This window comes from Kryptolebias marmoratus, linkage group LG17 (assembly GCF_001649575.2).
Source record: "Kryptolebias marmoratus isolate JLee-2015 linkage group LG17, ASM164957v2, whole genome shotgun sequence".
NCBI classification, from domain to species: Eukaryota; Metazoa; Chordata; class Actinopteri; order Cyprinodontiformes; family Rivulidae; genus Kryptolebias; species Kryptolebias marmoratus.
Genome location: NC_051446.1, coordinates 6,858,087 through 6,876,374, shown reverse-complemented (window position 1 = coordinate 6,876,374; position 18,288 = coordinate 6,858,087). Strand labels below are relative to the sequence as shown.

Below are 18,288 nucleotides of genomic sequence, written 5' to 3'. Positions count from 1 at the left end.
TTAACTTTTCTTCATATGTTAGTTTGTATCTTTTTGTTTTTCACTTGATGCAGTTGTTTGGCTTCACAAACTCTCCAGGGGTCTCATTTATAAAACATTGCGTAGGCTTCATACTAAAAGTGTACGTACGTCCAAAAGGCAAAAATGGCGTACACCCCAAAAAATTCTGTTTATAAAATCATGCTCATGCACACCAGCAAGCAATTTCCCTTTAGAAATCACACTGTACCTAAAACTTTGCACACAAGGTTCTGCCCTCCACATGCCCAAATTCAACCATAAATGGTTAATGCAAAGCACCTCATAAATGTTGAGGTGTATTTCAATGAGCCAGCTGATCAATGTTATTTCATGGTTACCAATGGCAATCACAGAGAAAAGAGCAAAGAAACAAAATTTACCTGAGGCAGAAATGGATGTGCCGGTGAGTGAGGTGGAGAACAGAAAAGATATCATTTTTGGGAGCTTCAGTAGTGGCGTTACAAATAAAAAGAAGCATTATGAGTGGCAACACGTTGTTACCACTGTTAATTCAGTGAGTGAGACAGAGAGGACCATGGCCGAAGTGAAGAAAAAGTGGTCAGCCACAGGTGGGGGTAAGGGCATTCCCGAACTGACACCTTTTGAAAGAAGGATGGCCTCCATACTTGGAGAGACAAGCTTATGTGGCATTGTGTCAGAAAAGGAGGGAGACACTGATTTGGCTGAGACCACAGATGAGCCAGGGAAAAAACAGTTTAAATTATAATATGTGTAAATCAGAGGTAAAAGCACAGTGGGACAACATGTTGTCTTTGTGTTCTCGGGTGCTGATGGAAATCAGAGGGAAACGATTAATGAATTTAGACAAATCCGAGCAGTATTTAGCAATTTGTGTGACATTATGTCTGACATATCAAACTCATTAAAAGAACTCGTTAAAAAGTGAACTTTTGCCGTCTTAATTGTTGCATGATTCCTCATGGAGCCATGCTCCATGTTGAAATTCCTCTTGTCGGGAAGGGAGGTGTGGGTCAGTGTCATCATTTTGAGGACAAGGAAGGACAGCAGGGAGATGGATGCTGTGCCCCAGCGTCATGTTGTGCAGCACGATCCTTGATGATCTTGCACACCTTCCTCGGATCATAAAGGAGTGACCAAATCCTCCCCACCCACTCACACACATACCACCACCACCTTCCCCGAAGCAACCAAGCACCGCCACCAGCATTTTAAGAGGCTGATGGCACGCTCCACACTTGAGCCCACACAGGTGTGAGTGGTATTAAAGTGCGCCTCTTCTGTGCTCTGGGGGTTTGGAAAAGGGTTAGAAGGCAGCGCCTGAGGGGGTAGCCACTGTCCTCTTGTGTGTTAATCTGTGGTACACATCACCCTGGTGATTATTCAAGGAGAGGAATGTGAAATGTTGCATGAACTTTTGTTTAGGATTTAATTTGGCTTAGAGGCCTTTTTTATTTGATAGGTTCTCACCAGCAGAAGCATAACTAATGCTATATTTATGTTACTTATATAAAATATACAATAATAGTTTTGAATCTTAAGATAAAGTCAATCTAAGATTGAAGTTTGCTTATGGAGTGAAATTAAATAAATAAAAGGACTCATGATGCAATGTGGCTTATATTTCCCACTTCACCATCTGTGTCACCAGCTTCTCTTGTCTCCAAAACAACTGATATGGTACACATGGCTCAGAGTTTGTGTGAGGGGGTGCAAATTTTCCATCAAGTTTGTGTTTTGAAGATCACAAACTTTGCGTGGAAAGTGACAGACGCAAGTTTCAGGCCCCGTTTTGTCTTACTGTGACGACCCACCCACATTGAGTCGTGGTGAGACTGGTCAATAGAAAAACGTATTTATTATGTTAAGACTTAACATTTTCATAGACGTTTGCGTTGTCAGGACAGGCCGGCCAAAAATACAGCAGATTTTAACCTATGTTCTGTGAACTCTAACCATGAGGTTCTGATTCTGGTTCTGCAGTATGGAGACGACAGAGAGTTTCTGTGGCGGCTTGCTCGAGCGTATGTGGACATGTACGAGTATGCGGAGGACAAGCAGGAGAAGATGAGCTACGCACTAAAAGGTAGAGGTCATCACACACTGAATCAGATATCTAAAAGAAAAAAAACTTTTCTAACTTTCTGTAGGCTCACAGGACTTTTGGTGCAGGTTTCTGAGCAATTCTGATTTCAATGTTTCATGATACAAGACCCGACTGAAACTATCCCACAGAGCAGTGTGCTTTTGTGATGCTTTGGTTTGTTTAACCATAAGCTGAAAACAAATCCTGCTCACTTCTGACCAATAAAGATGTAGTATGGGCAGAAACTTGTGCCATCAGAAACTGAATTTGAATTGCTTCAACTGAATCTGTATTCGCGTAATTTGAAATTAAATCCATTGGTTTGAAAATGAATTTCACTAAATTGCAGCTGAATTTAATGGTTTAAAACTGAATTTATTTGATTGGAAACTGTATTTCGCTGTATTTAAAATTCAGTTTGACAACTTTCATTTTCAGTTTTGTAATTCAATTTCAGTTCCAAGATTCCTGGAAACGTTGGAATCCTGTTTGTCTATCGAGTCTGTCTGTGGAAGACGTGGCAGATCTTTACATATTTGGATTTTTGATAACAGGATTTCTGCTGTTTGGATTAGGCAGTTACCTGACTTATCATCAAATTTGTTTGATGGGTTTGGCGAACTACCTTGAAATTTCTCCTGGAACTATGTAGACAAGATGCTCTGCCCCCCTCTCTCCCTTAGGACATCTGTGAATTTGTTCAAACCTGGCTGATAACATTCCATCATTATCAAAGACAATGGCCTCTGTGATGTGATTCATGGACTTCTTTACAAACACACACACACACACACACACACACACACACACCACACTGCCTCCCATCGCCTCTAAACACACACACACACACATTCGCACACTTTCCGCTGTTTCTGTCAACTTTCTCACTGCAACCCCCCACCCCCTCCTCTCTTTCTCTATCTTCGGTGGTTTTTAGCGGGCCTGGTACTATTTACAAAGTTCGGTACCGTTAGTTTAGCATTCTCATTCTCAATTTTGTTTATCTGATTATGATTTCATTTAGATTATTTTAGCTACTATTTTGACTGTCTCAGCTCATGCTTAGATATGTCTGTTTTCGTGATTTCATTTAGATTATACATGATTCATTTTGAATACATGATTGTTGTGTTTTTCTTTTGTGTTTCATTCTGTATTGGATTCTGTTTTTGTTTCTATTCTAAAGCGCTTTGGATCGCCTTGTTGCTGAAAAGTGCTATATAAATAAATCTCACTTCACTTCACTAAAATAATCATAAATCTCAGAATTCTTACCCAATTTTCACACAGTTTGTTACAAACGGCAGAGATGTAGATGTAATACAGGATGCTTTCTCTCATTAACAATATGTACTTTCAAGCTGAAACACTTTGTTTTATGCTTGATAACAAAGACAGACATATGGGATTGACAAAGATCACTAGCGGGACCTGGTAGTTTAGCCACGACACAGGAATGTGGGTTACATGAAGCTTTATTCAAAAGCAGCAAAACGTCAATACACCGAATCAGGAACATCTGCTGCCGCTCTGGGGGAAGAGAGTAGTTGTCAGTAAATTGAGAAATCAACAGGAAAAATAACTTAATGGAGGTGGAGACAGTAACCTGGGGTAACGATGATCGGTGAGCGGGGTACACAGGCGGAAAAGCCGAAGCAGCCGAGAGACGGACGGGAACCAATGCAGCGAATCAACGGACTCACTAGGAAAGCCTCTGACATCAATCCAAAAACAGGGTCAAACAGTCAAGGGTCGTACACGAGAGAGCAGAAAGCAGTAAACTTATCCGAGGGAGCAGGCATTAGGCGGGAGTCCGTAAGGCAGGTGAGGGTCAAGGTCCAGATACAAAACATCCAGCAAGAATCCGACAAGGGCGAGGCGTAGGGCAAAAATCCATCCATCCATCCATCCATCCATCCATCCATCCATCCATCCATCCATCTTCTTCCGCTTATCCGGGGTCGGGTCGCGGGGGTAGCAGCCTAAGTAGGGAGACCCAGCCTTCCCTCTCCCCAGCCACCTGGTCCAGCTCCTCCAGGGGAATCCCAAAGCGTTCCTAGGCCAGCCGAGAAACATAGTCCCTCCAGCGTGTCCTGGGTCTTCCTCTGAGCCTCCTCCCGGTGGGACGTGCCCGGAACAGCTCACCAGGGAGGCGTCCAGGAGGCATCTTCACCAGATGCTCGAGCCACCTCAACTGGCTTCTCTCAACGTGAAGAAGCAGCTACTCTGAATCCATCCCGGATGACCAAGCTTCTCACCCTATCTCTAAGGGAGAGCCCAGACACCCTGTGGAAGAAACTCATTTCAGCAGCTTGTATTCTCAATCTCGTTCTTTCGGTCACTACCCAAAGCTCGTGACCATAGATGAGGGTAGGAACATAGATCGACCTGTAAATCGAGAGCTTTGCCTTTTGACTCAGCTCTCTCTTCACCACGACAGACCGGTACAGCGCCCGCTTCACTGCAGACGCTGCACCAATCCGCCTGTTGATCTCCCGCTCCATTTTTCCCTCATTCGTGAACAAGACCCCGAGATACTTAAACTCCTCCACTTGGAGCAGGACATCTTCCCCGACCTGGAGAAGGCACTCTCCAGGCACTCTACCCTTTTCCGGCTCTAAAGCACTGATTAGCCTCTGTAAAATGATTTATTCAGATTAGCTTTGTAGAAATGTAGTAGAGGACCATCTTCAGCTCACTTTTGGTCATTTTACCCCAGGGGAGGGACAACTTACACAATTTACCCTTTAAGAATGGTGCTACAAAAGAACTAAAGTTTAACTATTTATTCTAATAAGGCAGAAAATTAATACAAGAACCAGCGCTGGGACTTCTGTAGACAACATCTTAAGGATGAAGCTATAAGCAGAAGCTCTGAAAAAAGGAAGTGTCCACTCATATAGATTCTAGACTCCGCCCATTCCAGAGGGCCGGAACACTTTCCTCATGTGAAGTTAGTAGTTTTCTTTGTGTAGCCGGAGATGGTTTTAACTGTTTCAAGCAAGTGTTTCAACAGGTGTAGTATAACTTAATCTGTGAGCGTGCTGCAACAATAAACTATTCACAATATGGCAATGGCTTGATACAGCTGCTAAAGGCGGTTTTATTACTTATGTTTAGTTTAGGAGATTTATCGAACAGTGCTGTATGAATGTGTGTGTGGATGGGTAAATCAGGGCACTGATTGTGTTGTAAAGCGATTTTAGTGGCCTGGTTGGCTAGAGAGGAGCTATATAAGTACAGTCAATTTTTTTACTAATTGAAAATATTGAATAAATAACAGATTTAAACTTGAAGCACCCAGAGAGTGCCTAGGCCACAATGTGCGTAAAAAATAGTGCGATTCAGATCATAATCTGGATCACCACCAAAATTTAATTCATTGTTTTTTGTGACAACCCCAACATTTTCTGAAAATTTCATCCAAATCTGTTCATTAGTTTTTACATGATCTTCCTAACGGACAGACAAACAAATCAAATGACTCAACTGAAAACACAACTACCTTGGTGTAAGTAGCAAAAGGGTCATATGTAGGAGTATAAAGAAGTTTTTAAAAAGGGGTTACATGTTACCTTGACCTTTCACCCTATAAATCTTTAAATCAACAGGCATTATTTTTGACCCATGAGGTGAACATCTGTGTAGTTTGGCATTCCTACATTACACTGTTGCATAGGTAAAGCACTAGGTTAACTGTGATGTTGACCTTTGACCCCTCTTCTTTTTCTTTCGGCTATTCCCTTTTTAGGGGTCACCACAGTGAGTCATCCTCTTCCATCTAACTCTGCCTCTGCCTCCTCTGTCCTCACTCCAGCTACCTCCATGTCCTCTCTAACTGCGTCCATATAGCTCCCCTTTGGTCTTACACTGTGTCTTTTTCCTGGCAGCTGCATCTCTAACATCCTTCTGCCAATATAGCCACTGTCCCTCCTCTGCACATGTCCAAACCATCTCAGTCTGGCCTCTCTAACTTTATTTCTCAGTTGTTCAACCTGTGCTGTACCTCTGATGACCTTATTCCAAATTCTATCCATCCATGTCACTCCCAAGGAGAACCTCAACATCTTCAGCTCTGCCACTTGTTTGTAGTATATCCCCCTATGCTGGGAAGATATCAAACATAAACAAAGCACTACTTTATTGTTTGCTTGGCCATCCATTCATTTTATATACCTGCTTAAGCCATCGTCAGCGTGAGAGCTACAGACCTGTTCAGCTGCACCAATGACAGGTCTCCAGTCTATCACAGTCATGTCCATGGTTTGTTCTGAAGAGTTTTGCCTGTTTCTTAGAGATGAAGATGACAAATGAGAAGAACTATTTTGATGTTGTCACTGCTGTCTCAGTTCTAATTACAGTGAACAACTATCAGACAGATCTGTTTTACTTAACACAGTATGTCACTGGGCTGTAACTGTTGGAGACTAGTTGGTGAACCAAATTCCCAAGGGGTCTCTGAAATGCCTCAAAACATCCCAGGGGGTTCTCAGTTTCCTCAACGAAAACTTGCCGCAAGTTGTGGAAACAACGGAAGTGTTATGGACAACGTTGGCCCTGTGTTGTTGCTGTTTTTTAAACTTATGGGGATTCTCCTGAGACTTCGGGAAGAGAGGCGCAGTGGAAGAAATGCTCTGGATGCCACGATTGTTGCATGGAGCAGGACAGGTGTTATCAGCCGGAGATTTCAGGCTTAACAGCGCCTTCAGCTGCGGGACAGACGACATAAACGTTGCAGGGTAAGCTAACGCTGTTGTTTATATTCCTACCGTTCGCTCTTTATGCTTGCATCTGGTCACACCCACGACCAATGAGTGAACAGGAACTAAGCTTGCGCCACCCACCAAAGCCGACCCGACCCGGCTGGCCCTACTCCGAAGCAGGGACCAAAAAAACAGGGCCGGCCTAGAAAAAATGCCGGTGGAAACGCGTGCAAAGCAAACGGAGTAGGGTGGAGCCAGGACCTTTAGAACCCATGTAAAAGGGGCAATAGAAAACACATCCAGGTCTAAAAACCAAGCTGATGATAAATATTTATTAAAAAGCTAGTCAAATTTTGCCATCTTCATTTCTAAAGTGTACTCCAGCAGATTAAATCATAAATGTGATGGAGGTTGTTAAGGTGGATGCAATGTGGGCAAAGGTGGACAACAAAACAATTTTATGAGCTAGAATACAGTTTTGCAAGACAAGCACATAAAAAAATACTGTGCTTTTTACAAATTGGTTGTACAGCTTGCTGGTCACAATTACTCAGAATTCAGTGGGCTAAAATCAAAAGTTTATCTGTTTTCTTGCAACTTTGTTCTAATTTTGAGTCTCCAACTAGTCTCAGGAGTTGCAGTCCAGTGAAATACTACCATAACACACCTGTTAAAGTAACATGTTCAATCAGCTAATAAAACAACTATGTTGACAGGTTCTTACAGAGCTTCTGCTGAATGGTTGTCTGAGCAGGGTCAGAGCAGCTCCTCTCCTGTATTTACTGGTAATCTGTCAACTGGTCTTTACAGGTCGGGAGGAGGCGGAGGGAGCCCTGCAGAAGAACAGCCTTAATGCTGAGTGCCACAAATGGTAAAATAAAGAACAGAACAAGCACTTGGTTTTTATAAACACCTTAGATTGGATCCCACGTTTATGTAGTATTTAATCTGAGGTGTTCAGTAAAACCAAGTGTTTGTGTTTGTGTTTGCAGGTTTGCTGTGCTGTCTGGACTGGTCTTGCTGCATGAGAGCACGCACAGCAAACTCAAGAGCAGCCGCATACTGAAGGTAATAAACAACAAACCACTTTAAAACCAAATCTATGATATGTGTAGCCTATTTCTACAAAAGTCTTGAAGTTTTTTGAAATGCATCAAAAACTTGAATGTATACTTGTTACTTAATTTCTTTCTTTTTTTAGGGGGTTTGGGTATTTTATTTATAATTTTTATAAATGAACATACATAGACAAGTCATCATAACATAAGGCAAATGAATAACAGTATACCTCTAAGTCCTTGACCTATCCAGTTTCCTCCAAGCCCACTCAGAGAAAAAAGAACTGCTCAGAGCACAAAGTAAGAATAAGTACAAACTGAAGAATACACATTATATTAAGTATTTGGAATAAGAGATGCATCTACATAAATTAAGTAAGCCCCCCCCCCCCTCCTTTTTTTTTCTTTTACCTGTTTACGTGAATAAATTTTTTTTATTCATGGACTTCTAACATATAATACCCGATATGGGGTATGGCCCGTCAGAACATCTCTGTGGGGCATTCTCAACCATGAACTGATCAGTAAGTTGTAACTTGTTATTTATTAGTAATTAGTAGCTTTAGCTAACCTGAACATTTCCAGGCCTCCTCTTGATGCTCAGAACTTCCTGCTGTCTTTCAACAACTTTGAAAAGCTTTCTTTCATGCCTACATCTTTATCTTTCTGCCTCTTCAGTTTTCTGCCTCTCCATCTTTTTCTCTCTGTCATCAGATGACAACACAACTAACACGAAAACAATCGTGCTCCGGCGAGTGCTCGAGGGGGTGCGATTGTTTGCCACTGTGGACACAGAGTTGAGCGGGTCTCCTCTCTGCTGTGAGATTGACAACTGTCAGTGCTTGGGGAAGTGGGCGGGGCTTACGGTACACTGCAGAATGAGTGCTTTCACACATTTAGTCGCCAAAGTCTCCAATGACACAAAAAAGTTACTAGATTTGTCGCTAGTCGCTTTAAAAAAATGCTAGAGGGATCTGAAAATTCGCTAAATATAGCGTTAAAGTGACAAAAAGGCCGTGTGCGTGGGGTTTTTTGCGTGAGAAATACAAAGTGTGGCATGTGAGCGTGTGCACTTAACGAAATGTGTGTCTCACGATCAATGCATGAGACTTGAGAGCCCTGTGCTGCATGTGGCAGCTACTGAAGCACAGCTACAGGCTGCCAGGCAAGGCCAGGGCTAAATGCAGGGCTTTTGGCTGTCCCGCACAGGGTGATGCGGGACAAGGGACAGGGGGGTCTAAATGCGGGACTGTCCCACCCAATGCGGGACGGTTGGCAAGTATGCATTAATTCTTAGAATACTGGTTAAGGTAGAGCAGATATTGTGCCAGAAAGGCATTTTCTTTGTACATAGCCAGGTGCAGTGTAAGATGTATGGAGGACCGGAACTCACATAATCAAAAATAAAAGCAGAAATAGATATATTTTATTTTGCCTTTTCCTTACACATGCGTTTTCATCAAGAAATGTTTATATTTTCATTTTCCTTTTCTTTACAAATGTTTTCGTCAAGTAATGTTTATGTTTTGTTTTGCCTTTTCCTTTTCCTTTTACAAGCGTTTGTTCTTTTGTCATTTCCTCATCTCCCCTTTTTACCGTGTGCATTTCTATCTCAATATGCAAATGAGGAGGGCTGCCTTCTTGGTCCAGCTTCTCTACTATTAGTCAATAAACAGGAAGGGGCAGGATTCATGTGCAGATCGATTGGGCATGCCTGCGCTTTTGAGCGTTTCAGGAGAACACCTCATTTGAGAGGAAGTGAAGTCGTAGCAGAGATGTCTCAGACAACTGCAGAAAAGTTAAGGCACGTTGCTAGCTTAGCTGAAAGCAATACAGTCAGTGATGACTATTTATTGCTTCCCTTTCCAAATCCCCAGAGCGCAGACGAGGCGCGCTTTAATACTGCTAACACCTGTGCACGCTCCGTCGCAGGGGGCACACATGATCACTTTTCAGGGCGACACCATCTGTCCTTCTTTCAAATGGTGTCAGTTTGCTACGCCTTTACCCCCACCTGTAGCTGACAAGCTCTGGTGGTGGCCAGTTAGTTGCTTTTTTGCTTCCACCCTAAAATCTGACCACTTTTTCTTCACCTCGGCCATGGTCCTCTCTGTCCCACTCACTGAATTAACAGTGATAACAATGTGTTGCCGCTCACAACGCTTCCTTTTATCTGTAACCCCACGACTGCAGCTCCCAAAACGTATATTTTTTCTGTTCTCCACTTCATCACAAGCACATTGATTTCTGCCTCGGTGAAATTTAGTTTCTTCGCTCTTTTCTCCATGGTTGCCATTGGTAACCATGAAATAACATTGATCAGCTGTATGGCTGAAATGTTATTTCATGGTTACCAATGGCTATATAAAGCCATTGTTATACTGGGTTCCACTTCCAATTTTGTCAAATGAATGATATTAAACAGCCTACATAAATTGTTAGCTAAGGAGCTAATTTATTATTGGTTTGAAATTTCTTAACTGTGGTAGGTATTGGCCAAGTCTGTTAGCCAAGGCTTCGGAAATCGGCTTATAATCAGTATTTGACAATGAAATTAGACGATATGAAGAACATTGTAATGCATCTCTATTTTTGTTTAGATAACAGTAATTATGGCAGTAGAAAATGAGTTTGGGAGGGTTTCAGTTTTGGAGGCTGGGTTAATGAAGTCTATGAGATGTGGAAGAAGTAGTCCTTTAAATTTCTTGTAGAATTTACAAGGAAACCCATCCTCTTCTGGCGATTTGTTAGCTTGTAATAATCTTAAGACTTTTTCAATTTCCTTTTGTGTGAAGGGGGTTTCAAGACGATTTTGGTCATCTTGTTCAAATTTAGGCAGTTCAAGCCCAGACAAAAAATCATCAATTTCACCTAGGTCATTGGGTGGTTTTGATGTGTATAAATGTGTGAAATTTTTTTTTAAAGCATAATCGATTTCTGTTAGAATATACAATGCAGAACCTGTTTTTGTTTGGATAGAATTTATTGTTTTAGAACTTTCCTCTTTTTTTGAGTTGCCAGGATAGAATTTTGTGCGCCTCTTCACCCACTCCGTAATATCTTTCTTTAGATCTCGAAATGTTTTCTTTAATGTTTTAAGTACTTAATGTGTTGTATTTTAACTTTTTGTTAATGAGCTGTTAGATTTTGCTTGTTGGAATTCCTTTTCTAATTTCAGAAACTGTTTCCAGGTTTTTTAATTCTTCAGTGTATTTATTTCTATTTATTTCATTGTTTTTATACCTATTGTATTTTACATTATTTGTCCTCTTAAAAAAGCATTAAGTGTGTCAAATAAAATAAAGCTATTTGAAGAGGATGAACAGTTTGTCTCACAGAATAGTTTAATTTGATCTCTTAATTTCGTTCTTGAGCATTACAGTGAACCTGTGCTGATAGTGTGTCAGAAGGGGGGGAGATGGAGGCGATCCCAGACTCATCTTAAAAGGAAACTAATTTATTAAAGTAAAATATAAACAAAACAAAAGGCTGGCGTGGCAGGAACAAACAAACAATAACAAAAATCCAAAAGGGCAGGGCAAGGTAAGGCATGGAGCGTGGTACCAATAGACATGAGCAAAACGAGAGGAACGGAAAGGAATGACCCAGTGAAGAATGGAGAACAGAGACCGACTTTAAAAGACAGAGAGAGAGATGAAAATTGGTTGCAGCTGTGGACATGACAAGGAGCAGGTGAGGTGGGCGTGGCAGGTGTGACCGGAAAATTACTGGGGAGGTGAATAGTGACAAGAAACTCAAAAGACAACTAAACCAACACCAGAAATACCAGACAAATAACAAAAACCCCAAAACACCAACATTCATAATATAGTGCTTCTCACAGAAGGTTTCAGGTTCAAATCCAGATGGGATTTTTTATGTAGAGTTTGTGTTTTGTCCCCATGCACACTTGGGTTGGGCAATTTTATGATTATATTAACCATCAGCCATCAGAGTACTTTGGTGGTATTTTATTTTTTGGATTTGATTCTTTTTATTTTATTCTATCATTTTAAGGACAATAAAGTTATCATCCTTAAAACCCCTTTCAGAGTTTTGACCAATAAATGACTGCACAAATGCAAACCTGAACACACTGCTGTCATTTTATTGCTCAGCAACAATCCATGCAATTTATTTGTTTAAAATAGCAAAATTTTGTGTAAAACAAAATATTTGATCATAATTAAAATGACAACTGACAAGATTTAGAAATTTTTGTGTTAAGAAAAATCACACAAGTCCCAATCTATAGGCAGCTGAATGACAAACCCTTGAACCTGCTGGTGGACACTGATGGTGAGGGATGCTGCTAGGCTGGAGATGTCAGGATGTGGATGACGGAGATGAACCCAGGTTGCAGACTTAAAAGAAAACTAATTTATTAAACAAAGAAACAAACAAAACAAAAGCTGATGAGGCAGCAAAAAACAAAAACTAAATACAAAGCATAACTGAAACAAGATACAGGAAACACGGAGCGAGACAGCAACAAACAAACATCAAACAATGGACCAGTGAGGTATGGGAAGAGTGACCAGGCTTTTAAGACTGGGGATAACGAGATGAGTGGGAACAGGTGGAATGATTACTGAGTCGGGACAGGTGAAGATGGGCGTGGCTGACAGAGAAGGGAATGACTGGGGGAGAGTGAAAATGAACATGAAACATGAGACAAAACGAAAAGCAAGTACAACCAAATAACACAAAAGAAACAAAACAAAAACCAAAGAGCTAAAATCAAAATAAAACAAAAACAAAACCCAGAAAAAAGCCAAATCACCACAGGAGAAGGAGTCCTATCGGGACTCTGGAAGCAGCTGATAGGTACAGTCCAATGTGGAATGCAGCTTAGATGGTTGCTGAAGCAAATACTCAGGCGTGGCAGAAGTTCGGAGAGGCCATGAAAAACGACTTCCGCACGGCTTTGAGGCAATTCTGGGGAAAGCAGTGCACCATCATCATTGTTTATGGTGCGGATGGTGTGCTACTGATCTCAACTCGGTATGTCGTGGGTCAGTGAAGAGAACACTTCAAAGACCTACTCAGTCTCACCAGCACATTTTCCAGTGAGGAAAGAGAGCCTGGGGACCTTGGGTCGGGCTCTCTAATCTCTGGTGCTGAGGTCACAGAGGTGGCAAGGCCCCATGGGTAGACAAGATTCGCCCAGAGTTCCTTAAGGCTCTGGATGTTGTGGGGCTGTTTTGGTTGACACGACTTTGCAATATTGCATGGACATCGGGGGCAGTTCCTCTGGATTGGCAGACCGGGCTTGTGGTCCCCCTATTCAAAAAGGGGGACCAGAGAGTGTGTTCCAACTACAGGGGGAATCACACTCTTAAGCCTCCTTGGTAAGGTCTATTCAGAGGTTCTGGAGAAGATGGTCCATCGGATAGTCGAACCTCGGATTCAGGAAGAGCAGTGTGGTTTTCGTCCCGGTCCCTCGGGGAGTCCTGTGGGGGTACCAGGTCCTTTGATATGGGCTGTTAAGTCCCTGTACGACCGATGCCAGAGCTTGGTCCGCATTGCCAGCAGTAAGTCGGGTTGTTTACAGTGAGAGTTGAACTCTGCCAAGGTTGCCCTTTGTCACAGATTTTGTTCATAACATTTATGGACAGAATTTCTAGGCACAACCATGGTGTTGAGGGGATCCATTTTGTTGGCCTTAGGATTGCGTCTCTGCTTTTTGAAGATGATGTGGTCCTACTGCCTTCTTCAAATCGTGATCTCCAGCTTTCACTGGATAAGTTCACAGTGGCCAGGATGAGGATCAGCGCCTCCAAATTCGAGAACATGGTCTTGAGCCAGAAAAGGATAGAAAGCCTTCTCCGGGTCGGGGAAGATGTCCTGCCCCAAGTGGATGATTTTAAGTATCTCAGGATCTTGTTCTCGAATGAGGGAAAAATGGAGCGGGAGATCGATAGGCGGATTTGTGCTGTGTCTGCAGTGATGCAGGCACTGTACCGATCTGTCATGGTGAAAAGAGAGCTGAGCCAAAAGGCGAAGTTCTCAATTTACCAGTTGATCTATGCTCCTACCCTCATCAATGGTCGTGAGCTTTGGGTAGTGACTGAAAGAATTACATCACAGATATAAGCAGCCAAAATAAGTTTTCTCCACAGGGTGTCTGGGCTCTCCCTTAGAGATGGGTTGAAAAGCTTGGTCATCCGGGAGGGATTCAGAGTAGAGCATCGAGAGGAGCCAGTTGGCTTGGGCATCTGATTAGGATGCCTCCTGGACGCTTCCCTGGTGAGGTGTTCTAGGCATGTCCCACCGGAAAAAGGCCCAGGGGAAGACCCAGGACACAATGGAGGGACTATGTTTGGGCCTGGAAAGTACTTGGGATTTTCCCAGAGGGGCTGGCCCAAGTGGCTGGGGAGAGGGACGTCTGGGTCTCTCTGCTTAAGCTGCTGCCCCCGCAACTCAACCCTGGATAAGCAGAAGAAAATGGATGGATGGATGGATGGGCAACACAGGGCAAAGAGGGAGGTGGTAAAGACTGACAAGAAAGAGGGATCAGACTATAAAGAATGTGCAGCAGGTTAGGCTTATTAAAGACAGAAATGGTAATGTTCTAACAAGTGAGAAAGAGTGTGATGAGAAGATGGAAGGAATACTTTGAGGAGCTAATGAATGAAGACAATGAAAGGGAAAGAAGAGTAGAAGTCATAGAAACTGTGGACCAGGAAGTGGGTGAGGGTGAAGTTTGGAAAGCTTTGAAGAGGATGAAGAAGGGGAACACAGTTGGGCCTGATGACATACAAGTGGAGGTATAGAAATGTCTTGGAGAGATGGTGATGACATTTTTTATTTTTTATTTATTTTTATTTTTTATTTTCAGTTTTCAAAATTTAACATACACATAAACAAACAAACAAGCGGAACCCAGATGCACATCTCAAGTCATTGAACATTGCAGTTTCAATATAATGTACAAACAGAGGACTTATATGTATTTACTCATACATGTATGGGTGTATACATGCAAACACACACAGTGCTGTCATAAAATAGACGTGTAAGTTTTGTAACAAGATGCCTCAGGAGTCAGGGGGCTCCTTAAGATGTCATAAATGCCATGCTCCGGCGGAAGAGTGACGAAATTCCCGATCTTTGACTTGATGTCATGCCTGACATGCAGATATTAAAATAAATGTGAATGGGGCAGATTATATTTACTTTTCAATAGGCTGAATGGTGCAGACTTGTTGCCAATATACATATCCTTAATTGACACCAGCCCCTTTTCCCTCCAGTAGTGATAAACTTTGTCCTGCCAAGGAGGCAGGAAACTATGATTAAAGCATATCAGCGTCTGTACTGATATATTTAGCAGTGCAAGGAAGCTCCTAATCTGATTCAGGATTCCTAGTTTGTGCTTTAACACAAAGCTTAGGTTCCTGGCAAACAGCATAGCTGATAAGGAAGAATTATTCACTATGTTGGATTCCATTTTAAGCCATAGAGGAGTTTTGACCATTGTGTTACCCGGGAGCCCCAGCTGCCAGAACATTAACACTCGGATGTTGGCAGCCCAGTAAAAATACTTGAATATTGGCAGGCCCAGCCCTCCCTCTTCCCTTGACTTCTGTAAGTGCCCTTTAGAGATCCTAGCATTTTTTCTGTTTCATACATAAGATTGAATGATTAAGTCTAAGTCTTTAAAAAGGCTGCTGTGAGATAAATAGGAAGATTTTGACATAAGGGGAGCTGTTCATTATTGACAAAATTGTCAGACCGATGGGAGTTAGTGCCTGGACAAGCAAAGAGGGGGGTAAAATTTCCAACGAACAAGTAGAAAGTTTCATTTTACCAATTAGTGAAGTCAGTTCATTTAATGTAATTGGAACAAAAGAAGAGAATGAATCCGAACACTGAGGCTCATCAAGAAAAGTAGATGAGCTTGAAGGTATATTGGTTTTAAGGTCCATCACCTTGTTAACAAAAAACTGAGAAACATATTGCAGTCGTCATTTGAGGTCAATAAAACATGATGTGCTGGAAGGGAAACAATACTGCCAATAGTATTAAATAACACTTTGGGGTTATTTCTGCTCTGGTGAATAATATTGCTTAGATAAAAAGATCTGGCATCAATAACTGCCTTGTTATAATCCTCATGGAGATCTTTAAAATGTTCCCGGTGGACAACCAGACCAGTTCTCTTCCACAGGCGTTCTGTTTTCCGACAAGAGCGTCTGAGTTCACCGAGTAATCTAATAGTGTTTAGAGCAGTGATTTTTGAATTACAAAACTGAGATAAAATTGGCAACTTTAAAGAATAATGCAACATCACAACAATCTTTTTATTTTGGTTTTGTTTTACACCAGTACCTAGTAGTTAAATACCAAGTTTTTTATTGGTGCTTTTCCAATTCAGTTGCTGTTTGTGGTAAAGGTGAACTAAAATCAAATCTCAAAAAATGGACATTTCATAAATGTTATTTAGTCAAAATATGTATATGTTGCATATGTTGTATTGTTTTGTATGTGAGTGCACATTTTTCATTAGGACACATTAAAATAGATTAGATTTCAATTAAAAACAGTTATGTTTAAAGGTGGATCGTAATTTGTGCCTTTACTAAAAAGCATTGGAAGCAATCCAGTGCATTGCTCTATATGCATTTCTGTGGCAGCCACCAATGAAAAGCATCATGTAAAGAAAGGCAATGGAACACAATGTGAAACATGACTCAGAAGCATTTTTTATAGTGTTGCTGCATCAGATTTTGCTTTCTATCTTGTAAATCCAATGAAAACACTGAAATACTTTTGTTTGGACATTCTGTTAAATTGAGCTTCATCGAAAAAAAAAATTCTTAAAGATAACATACAAACCATTTGAAAAAGTTTGTATGTTTACCTTATGTATGTATGTTTTTCATGTGTTTCTACGTTTACAATGGGTCTGGTGTTTGGAGTGGTGATAGAGATGTTTATATTCCTCTTCAGGAGCATGTGGATCGAGCTCTGGCCCTCAGAGATGATGACCCAATGTGTTACTACCTACTTGGCAGGTGGTGCTATGAGGTAAAACCTGGTGATCTTCTGTACATGGTCTCTTTCCATGTGTGTGTGTGTGCGTGCGTGCGAGAGAGAGAGAGAGAGCTGAAGGTTGGGATGTTTCTGTGGGACTACAGGTAGCCACATTGGACTGGTTGGAGAGGAAGGCAGCTACTGCTCTCTATAGAAGCCTCCCCACCTGCACACTACACACTGCTCTGGAGAACTTCCTGAAGGTACGAGTTCTACAGACAGATGCTTGGTTCCAGCTGCCTCAGAATGTGACTAGAATAAAGATTAGTAAGAGAACCACTGGACTGGACTGGTTTCAAATCCATTATAAAACTCTGGCAGGTGTCTCCTCCCCCCCACACACATCTACACACACACACCCACATACACACACACACACACATTTTGTGCATCTCAAAGACAGATGTAATATGCTATCCTAGGTCACAGGAAAATTGTCCTCACATGACATCTGACATGGAGGTGAATTAAAGCCAGGGCCGAGGTAACTTGCTAAAAATATTCTACTTCAATTCCACGAAGCTGAAGTTGGTTTCCGATTGCAGCTTCCAATTCGAAAAATGGCTAAAGGGCGATTCCACCTAATTTTTCACTACCTTCAGCATCTTTAATCTACTCTAGTTAAAAAACTACAACACCTAGACACTTCAAACCTGAACCAGATTATTCTGCACTGATTGCAGAACATTTAAAACCAAGTGTGTAATCTGTGAAACCTTAATCTGATTTGTGAAACCTCAATAAATGGCGACTTCAGCACTTTTATTTTATATCCGAACCACACTAGAACTGGTCCAGCTCCAAAACTACAACACCTCACTGGTATTTGATAAAAAGGTAAAATCTATGCTAAAATCTTGTGTTATGTATGTGTTTGTGCAGCGTGAACAGTCAGCATTCAAATAAACTAATTCATGTCATCTCATTGACTTGTCATGGTTGTGCCCTGAGTCCTCTGTTGCTTAAGATGACATTGCACCCCATGAATTTACAAACACACACAAACACATGTTATATACACACTCAAGTCACTTAAGTTTTAAATAAATGCTTCCATTTTAATTAAGTTTTGGTCTTCATTGTAACTGATATGCAAGGTGATAATGAGTGGTTGACCTCAGTATTTTTTTAAAGTCTGGCTACGGCCCTGATTAAAGCAACACAGAAAATATATCACCTTTAAAAAAAAGTGTTAAAGGTGAAAAGTGTGGATCTCGTACTTTTCATAAGAAGAAACTGCACAGCAAATCCAGGAGGCCCAGATTAACACTGTCAGATTTGATTTCAACACTTTTAAAGTGTCTATATGGGTCCACACCAGAAAGTGTTAATTTAACTCTTTTTGGAGAGTTGGTACCTTAACTCTTATAAAGTGTCAAATATCAAATCTGCTGGAGTTAAT

General features: G+C 41.5%; 1 protein-coding gene across 4 annotated transcripts in view; it reads left to right on the top strand.

Moving 5' to 3' along the window:
• Positions 1 to 18,288, top strand: part of rmdn3 (regulator of microtubule dynamics 3) — a 68,780-nt gene that overhangs the window by 35,480 nt on the left and 15,012 nt on the right. For all 4 annotated transcript variants that reach the window (XM_017439655.3, XM_037980993.1, XM_037980992.1 and 1 more), the window contains 5 exons: positions 1,984 to 2,086; positions 7,600 to 7,660; positions 7,782 to 7,857; positions 16,803 to 16,880; positions 16,991 to 17,089. In XM_017439655.3, coding sequence (XP_017295144.1) covers positions 1,984 to 2,086; positions 7,600 to 7,660; positions 7,782 to 7,857; positions 16,803 to 16,880; positions 16,991 to 17,089 — 417 coding nt within the window. The remainder of the gene's footprint in view (positions 1 to 1,983; positions 2,087 to 7,599; positions 7,661 to 7,781; positions 7,858 to 16,802; positions 16,881 to 16,990; positions 17,090 to 18,288) is intronic.